Genomic DNA, 9,112 nt, shown 5'->3' on the forward strand with positions numbered 1-9,112 from the left:
ATGCACCGCGCTGCCTCCAACCAGCGCTCGGTCTCCTCCTCCTCGGGTTCCTTCCAGCCGCCGCCGCCGCCGCCGCCGCCGCCGCCGCCACCGCCGCACGCCGCCGACCGGCAGCCGCTCTTCCCGGGGAGCTCCAGCAGCGGAGGTAGCAGGCGGGGCTCGGGGTCGAGCTCGGGCTCGGCGCGGGCCCGCCGCCCCCGCAGCCCCCGCAGCAGCCCCGAGGAGGAAGAGGAGGAGGAGGAGGAAGAGGACAGCATCAGCATCAGCAAGCCGCTGGTGCCGCCGCCCGCCGCCCCGCCGCCCGCCGCCGCCTCGCCGCTCCCCAGCAGCAGCAGCAGCAGCGGCGGCGGCGGCGGCGGCGGCGGGAGCCCGGGCCGCGGGATGACGGCTGCGGAGCTGTACGGGGCGGCGGCGGCGGGCGGCGGGGCGGCGGGCGGCGGGGCGGCGGCCGGGGGGCTGCTGCTGGGGCCCGGCGGGGCGGCGGGCGGGCGGCGCTGGGGCTTCCAGGCGCTGTCCCTGGTGCTGCTGCTGGGGCAGGGCGCGCTGCTGGACCTCTACCTGATCGCCGTCACCGACCTGTACTGGTGCAGCTGGATCGCCACCGACCTGGTGTTGGCGGCCGGCTGGGGCATCTTCTTCTGCCGCAACAGCCGGGCGCGGCGCCGCGAGCGGCCCCCGCCGCCCCCCGGGCCGCCGCCGCCGCACCCGTTGCTGCTGCACGGCCCCCCCGGCGGACGCGGGGCCGGAGGACGCGGGGCCGGCGGCCCCCCCCGCGGCGGCGACTTCGCCTACGCGCACCTGGCCTGGCTCATCTACTCCATCGCCTTCACGCCCAAGGCGGCGCTCATCCTGGGCACTTCCATCCTGGAGCTGATCGAGCTGCGCCTGCCGCTGGGCACCACCGGCTTCCGCATCACCCTGGCGCTCTCCGCCCCGCTGCTCTACTGCCTGCTGCGGGCCATCGGCGCCGAGGGCTCCGGGCAGCTGCTCCTGCCCCCGCAGCCTCCGCCGCAGCACCGCGCCGCAGCCGCCTTCCTCGCCACCTGCCTCGATCTCCTCGACAGCTTCTCCCTGCTGGAGCTGGTGCTGCAGCCCAGCCGCCCCGCGCCGCTGCCCGCCCCGCTGCGCTACCTCCTCATCGCCGTCTACTTCCTCTGCTTGGCCTCGCCGGTGCTGTGGCTCTACGAGCTCAGCGCCGCTCGCCCGCCCGGAGCCGCACGCCTCACCCTCCACCTGCTGCTGCCCGCCGGGCTGCTGGACGCGCCGCTGCTGGCGCTACGCTGCCTACTGCTCCTGCGCTACCAGCAGCCGCTCTCCCTCTTCATGCTGAAGAACCTCTTCTTCCTGGCCTGCCGTGGCCTGGAGGCCCTGGAGACCTGCTGCCTCCTGCACCCCACCTCCACCCTGCCGCCCTCCAAGTATGGCTCTGCTGCCGGGCCCCCCACCGCCGCCCCGCTGGGCCACGGGCTGTCCGACGTCGATGTGGGCCCCCATGGTTACGTCAATGCGCTGGCTGTCACTGCTCAGGGCTGAGCCTGCTGAGCCCCGCCAGTCTCTCTGTGTTTCTGCTCAGGTTCCCTCTGCTGTGGCCAAGCGTGGGAAGGACATGGACACCTTGCCGGACTCCTGCTGCCCTCCCTGTCCTATAGACAATTCCGTCAGCAGAAGCTTGACGTGAAGCCTGCTACCTGCAGGAGTCCACGGCCGATCTTTCACCCCTGAAAAACACATCTGCCCCTCACCACGGGTCCTCTTCAGTGCTTTTGCCTCTCCACACTGCCTGGAGGATCCCAACCTTTCCCCTCCAACTCCCCGCCAAGACATTGTGTTGCTTTGTGACCATAAAGATTTGGTTTTCTTTTCTTCCCCTAACCAACAGGGATCAGATGCTCCCCAGTCCTTCAGGAACAACTGTTGACCAGCGATGAGATGCAAGAGGGGCCCGAGCAGCAGAGATGTGCCTTCTTGGTGCGTGCAGAACAAGAACAAACACGCTTGGGTTCCACCGGTCCCGCAAAGCCACCCCCATGACCCAGCAGAGCTGGGGAGACTGGGGAGGAGCAGCTGGGGAACACCTAGAAGCACGCCAGCCATCTGCTCATTTCAAGCCTTGAAGCCACTTCCTCCGAGCTGTAAATGTCTACCTCTGTGCTTCAACCTTTGGCATCTTATGTTGACTTCACGCACTAAAGAAACAAGTGAATCCAAAATGGACACAGTCGGGGGGATTGCTCCCACCGAGACACTGACTTCTGGTGAGAACAGGGTTTAGGCAGCCTCCTGCTGGCTTCAGACAGCAGCGCCCGCTTGTTGGGGCGCTCATTTCTCTGTGAATATGCATGTTTGTGGGATCAGTGTTGGTTTTCCTTTATGCAGCGTAGGGACTCCCTTTGTGTAGGGCGGGAGGGCTGGAAAGGTCCCTCCTGACCTTTTCCCACATCTGTTTGAGGGAGCAGCAGGGCAGCTCCCAAATGGCGGTGCGGGGCTGGGTGCTGCCCATGGCCTGTGCTGGCTGAACACAGAGCAGGACACTCCAGCACCCTGCCCTGCAGATGTGCGTGGTTAAAGGTGGTGGGGGAGCAGTTGGTTGTACTTATTGTCTCATAGAAACACTTATCTTTGGTTTTAAGCTCCATGCATGCGTGGGGTGAGTTGCAGCCTGCTCTTCAGCCTGGCTCCAGCCACTCCCCAAAGTGGCTGCACTGAAGCAGGAGCGCAGAGGCCATGTTTGGAAGAAGACCTTAGGCTCCCACAGGCCTCTTTTTCGCTCCCTGGCCAAGGCTGCTGTCATTGGCTTCCTGTCCAGAGCCATTTTTCAAGCTGTCCTGACGGCAACGGGCAAAAGAGCCCACCGCCTCCTCCGCAGAGCCAGCAGCAGGACGCAGGCACGGCCCAGTCCTGCCCACACCCACCTCTTCCAGGGCTCCAGCCCCTTCATGCAGCAGACATGTTTACAGCAGTGCCAACTTCCAGCTCCCCCTGGCAGAACCACGTGCCCTCAGGTGGCCGACAAGCCTCCAGGGCTCAGGAACAACGGGGTGACAGCGTTGCTCTGCTTCGAGCTGAGAGTGTAGACCTGCTGCTCTCCCCCTGCCAAACAGAGCCAGCACAGACTCGGCTTAACTTTCCCACCAGTGCTTTATTTTTAACCTGAGACCTCAGGTGGGCACTTGTGTGAATTTTGGCCAGTGGCCTTCTCTTCAGTAATTCCTTCTTGTCTGGACAATCTTGGTGCTGTGAGTGACCGTGATTGTAAAACTAAGTACTGTGAACTTTTCCTATGTGATGTGAGCTGTGTCTAGGGGATGCTACTGTCCAGGCCAAAGGGGTGCAGTCGCAGGTCTGTTGGGGTTATGCAGAGGCTGGTTTCCTTGCACCTGCCTTTTCCAGCATTATACGGATAGTTAAAGCTCAGAAAGAGCTGCAGTACTGTTTAGGGAGAATGAGAAGACATTGCATCTAGGAGTACTCCATGCTTCTGTCAAATGAGCGTAATATGTGCCAAAAATACGGTGAAGGAAGAAAAAGCTATTCATCCCCAGCTCTGTTTTGCTGTTCCTATGGTGTGGTTCACGATAGCACCGCAGTGAGTAGAGCATCCCTAATACACGCAGGCATAAGCATAGCTGAGACACTGGAAGAATCACAGCAGAATTACTACTAATGCGTCTTACTTATTCAGTACCCCCTCACAGCTGCTCTTTCAATATTGAGTGCCTTTTTCCATCTAAGACATTAGTGAGAAAATGGCGTATTGGAAACTTAAGTGGCCATGGCATATTCAAACCTCTGACTACATTGAAATTACACTTCAAATTTGTCCCCTTATGCAGTAACTACCTGGGGCAGATGACACCACAAAATGATGATGCTGTTGCATCAAATTCCTCTGTAGAAAAACTGGTTCTTTGTAGCCCCATTACTTATAGGGTGTTAGAAAATGTGCTGTTTGGGATGTGTGAAGCTTCTGTAGCAGCTGATTGTACAGAAGCCCCCATACAACTATCTACTGGAGGGCAGTGCTACCTTCCAATTACTTACAGAGAAGCAATTAAAGCTCTGCAGTCTCTCATTCATAAGCCTGCCCCACCTTTTGAACTCCCTTCTCTTTGTTAATTGAGCTCTCACGTCCATTTAGACCCTTCTGCTGCACAACAAATCTGTCTGCAGAAGAAAGGGACAGTAGTGCTGTCCAAGAGCAAACAATACCTCACCCAACACACCTTGCACGCCTACTATCTTGTGCCCAACATTAATTACTGGTCCAGGTTAATAACACTTTGCAATATCAAGTTGTGCCATATGAAAATATACACCCCTTGGGGTCCTGTTACAAGGCTTGTAGCAGAGCTCAGCTATTTAGCATTCTGTTGCTCTCCTCACAAAAAAGAGACTATTCCCAGGATGGGAAAAAGAAGTGAGAGATGAGGCCTGCGGCCAGTGGACACTTGGCATCCCCCTGGCATTAATCAGAAGCTGTATTTTTTAAAAAGCAAGATTGTTAAAATAAAATTAGAAACTTGTGACTGATTCTGTCCTCTTTTGAGTCTTGCTGAGCTCTTCAGTTTTGCGTTCAGGGACCAACAGATGCATTATTGTTACTTGCTCTCCTCATGTTTGGTTGCTAAAAGTGTCTGGATTTTTCCCCTCAAACAAACTTCTTGTAAGTGAAAGTGAATTCTAAAAGCTGCAACACCAAGGGGACTACTTGAGAAGGGAATAATGAAGACATAAAAAAAAATCCAGATGACACTTCTGAGCTTCCTACTTAGATGATTCACAGAAGTGTATACCACTTGAAAAGAGCTCATGGGGAAAAAAAACCGTATCATTTAAATGCTAATTACTGTAAGATAAAAGAAATTTTAAAAGCTGGGATCAGCAAGATGGCAATTATTCATACAATCTGAGAAATGAGTTCCCACTGGAGAAACTCTGAGCTCACAGCTACTACTTGCTTAGCTCCCAGTGGATTAGGTCCTGTGCAGACAGGACTCTAAGGTAGTGCCAATTTTCATACAATAAGAAAGCTTGGAAAAGACCTCTAAGATCATCCAGTCCAAATGTCAGCCTATCACCACCATGTCCACCATACTATGTCCCTCAGTGCCACATCCACATGGTTCTTGACCATTTCCAGGCACATCGCCATCCTTGGTATCCTCTTCCAATGCCTCACCACTCCTGAGAAGAAATATTTCCTAATATCCAACCTGAACCTCCCCTGATGCAACTTGAGGCCATTACCTCTCATCCTATACCTGGGAGAAGAGGTAACCCCCACCTTGCCACAACCACCTTTCACGGAGTTGTAGAGCGATAGTATCTCAAGTTTGGTTGCATGCAGTACCCAGTGTTCTGAGCATTTTGCTGCAGAGACAGCCAGTGTTTCTTGACAGCTCTGCCTCACTGTCCAGGCCCCGTGCAGAAATGACATGCATTCAACTTCTATAACGCCCATTTGGAAGGTACATGCTCTTCCCACATATACAAAGGTCCTCAGCTGTCCCTTGCAGGCATGTCTTGGTGCTTGCCAGCTGATCTGGTTCTGGTGCTGTCTCAATTTTGCCAGAAGAAATCCTTATCTAACAATTAAGGCAGAATTGAGGACATACAAGTATTTAAGTAAATATATCCAAAAGCATTCCTGTTTTTAATTTAAAGAAAAAAACCAAGTCATAAACAAAAGTATAAAATATACATAATAAAACATTGGTTGCAAGTCAAATGAGCAGATTATCTTTTGAGATATCAGACTTTTAAAAAGCCAAAATAACATGATCTCAAAATCTCTTGACAAGTAAACTTAGAAGGACAGGAAGATGACAAGCTTCTCTGAACACAAAGCAGAAAGGCTTGGAGGTGCTTGTATCTCATGAACTGTAACCAGCTGGCTAGACTGCAGAAAGTGTGACAATACCTACAGTAAATGCTGGCTCCAACTAGTCCGCTACTCAGTCAGTGCTACATGGGCCAATAGAAGATCACTTGCATGGAATAAGTCTTCCTAGTGCATCACGCTCAATCTTGGAATTGACAGTTAGCATCACTGCTCTGGCAGGATCAACCCCATAACCTATTATGAGGGTGTTTTCACAATGGTTAGCCTGCAATACCTGTGCTTGTGTCTATACTCGCACAAAGAACATCTCACACTCATTTTTGCTCTGGATAATGTCAGGGAATACATCAGCAATTTGGATGTTCATCAATCATGGCCATCCCATCCCCCAGTGGGATTCACCTGTGAGTGCTGAGGGAGCTGGTAGAAGTGACTGTGAGGCCCCTCTTGATAATCATTGAATGACTATGGTAACTGGGAGAAGAGCCTAAAGAATGGAGGATAGCGAATGTCCTATCTTCAAGAATGACAAAAAGGAAGACTCAGGCATCTATAGACTGGTCAGCCTCACCTTGATCCCTTGGGAGTTGATGGAACTCATCCTGAAACCATTCCCAGGCACATGAAGGGCAAGAAAACCAGGAGTAGTCTGCATGGATTCACCAAGGAAAAGTCATGCTTGACCTATGATGAGTTCCTATGATGAAATGATCAACCTGGGATGAGAGGGGAGCAGTGATATCACCTTCCTGCACTTCATTAAGACCTCAGTAATTATCTTCAGTAATACTGTGCCTTGTAAGATCCTCATAGACAAGCTGAGGAAGTACAAGATGGTTTAACACGCTTCAAAAGCGGGTAAAGAACTAGCTGAATGGCTAGGACTACAGGGTGGCAATCAGTGGTTTAGTCTAACTAAGCAGTAACTAGGAGTACTCCAGGGGATAATACTGGCTCCAATCTTGTTTAACATCTTCATTAAGGATCTGGCTCGAAAAGCAAATGGTATCCTGGGCTCCATCAGAAGAGGGGTGGCCAGCAGGGACAGGGAGGTATTGCCTCCATTTACTCTGCTCTCGTGAGGCCCCATCTGGAGAACTGTGTCCAGGTTTGGAACCCCCAGTACAAGAAAGACAGGGAGCTGTTGGAGAGTGTGCAGAAGAGAGTCATGAAGCTGATCAGGGGACTGGAGCATCTCCCATACAAAGACAGGCTGAGGGAGCTGGGCTCATTCAGCCTGGAGAAAAGAAGGCTGCAGGGTGACCTCATTGCAGCCTTTCAGTACCTGAAGGGAGCCTACAGACAGGAGGGGAATCAACTCTTTGAAAGGGTTGATAACAGCAGGATAAGGAGAAATGTGTTTAAGTTGAGGGAGGGAAGATTTAGGTTGGATGTCAGGGGGAAGTTCTTTACAGAGGGAGTGGTGAGGTGCTGGAACAGGCTGCCCAGAGAGGCTGTGGATGCCCCGTCCCTGGAGGTGTTCAAGGCCAGGCTGGATGGGGCCCTGGGCAGCCTGGTCTGGTATGAAATGTGGAGGTTGGTGGCCCTGCCTGTGGCAGGGGGGTTGGAGATTCATGATCCTTGAGGTCCCTTCCAACCCTGGCCATTCTGTGATTCTGGATGATGGGGTAAAGCATATCCTTAGCAAGCTCACAGATACGCAAATCTAGGAGAAGTGGCTGATACACCAGAAGGTGTTGTTGCCATTCTGAGACCTCAACAGCCCAGAGAAACAGGCTGACAGGAAGCTCATCAGGTTCAACATGAAGTGCAAATCCCCGCACCTTAAGAGTAACAACTGCAAGCAGCAGGACAGGCTAGGTGCCCTTTGAGGAAAAGGACATGGAAATCCTAGAGGACCCTGAGATGAGCATGAGCCAGCAACGTGTCCTTGCTGCAAAGAAGGCTGAAGGTATCCTGGGCTGCATTAGGCAAAACACTGCCAACAGATAAAGCTTTTCCTCTACTCAGCACTGGCGGAGGCATGCCTGGAATACTGTGTTCACTGCTGAGCTCCTCAGTGCAGAAGAGACATGGACATACTGGACAGAGTCCAATGAAGGGCCACAAAGATGGCTAAGGGGCTACATCATCTCTATTACAATGAAAGGCTGAGTTGGGTCTGTTCAGCCTACAGAAGGGTTGGGGGCCATCTTACCTATGTAGAATGACAGAATCATTAAGGTCGGAAAAGACCTCAAAGGTCATCTAGTCCAACCATCATCACCACCTACCACCAACACTGCCCACTAAACCACATTCCTTAGTACCACATCTACACGTTTCTTGAACACCTCCAGGGATGGTGACCCTACTACTTTCCTGAGCAGCCTGTTCCAATCCTTCACCACTCCTTCAGAGAAGAAATTTTTCCCTAATATCCCTAATCTGATTCTCCCTGACACATCTTGAGGCCATTCTTTCTTGCTCTATTCTAGGCATTACGTGCATAAATAAAGGGAGAGTACAAAAAAGGACACAGACAGGCTCCTTTCATTGGTGCCCAGTGACAGGTCATGAGGCAATAGGCACAAATAGAAACAGAAGCTTCCTTCTGAACACCAGGAAGCACTTCTTTACTGTGCAGCTAATAATGTACAGGGTTGCCCAGAAAGGCTGTGAAGTCTCACTGCTTGGGGATAATCAAAAGCAACCTGAACACGGGCCTGGGCAATCTGCTGTAGGTTGCCTTACTTGGGCAGAGGTGTTAGACCTCTGCAGCTTATCTGGTCCAACCTAACCCATTATGTGACTATGTAAAGACAGTCCTAACCTAGCTGAAGTTTAAGGCACACATCTTTAAACACATTATTAAAAAAATACATATATGTATATATATTAAAAAAACCCATCAAGCTGGCATTGAAAAGTTTGCCATTCTAATTCTATAATCTGATTCTTGGCCTTGTTTTCTGTCCAGTGCAATAAAATCATTACAGTTGGAGGGAGTTCTGAAGGCACTAGTGGATGAGCTAAGGTTATTTTTCTGCAGTGAGGGCTCAATATAATACACGTCCCCCAGGAGCAGAACTACTGCCTGTTCAGTCACAGTGATGGCTAGTATTGTTGCTTCTCTCTACACAGAGATTAGAAGCAGAGATGTTCATCAACTGCTGGGCAACCCTGCTTCTCTGCAGCAGACAGGAAGATCCCACCAATTAGTCACATGTAATACAAGGAGAAGGATGGCATTGGAAATGCAGTTTCAGTGCTGGATGCGATACTACCTTCCATCTGTGTATTTCAGATGGAGCAGGTCCCAGATAGAGC

General features: G+C 52.3%; 1 protein-coding gene across 1 annotated transcript; it reads left to right on the forward strand.

Moving 5' to 3' along the window:
- TMEM121B (transmembrane protein 121B) lies at positions 1 to 1,533 on the forward strand (the record flags this gene model as incomplete). The annotated part of the gene is made up of 1 exon (XM_079550879.1): positions 1 to 1,533. One exon carries the CDS (start codon positions 1 to 3, stop codon positions 1,531 to 1,533), a length of 1,533 nt encoding a protein of 510 aa, XP_079407005.1.
- Positions 1,534 to 9,112: the final 7,579 nt, after the last annotated feature.

Source organism: Tetrao urogallus (genome assembly GCF_951394365.1).
Source record: "Tetrao urogallus genome assembly, chromosome: 1".
Lineage (NCBI taxonomy): Eukaryota > Metazoa > Chordata > Aves > Galliformes > Phasianidae > Tetrao > Tetrao urogallus.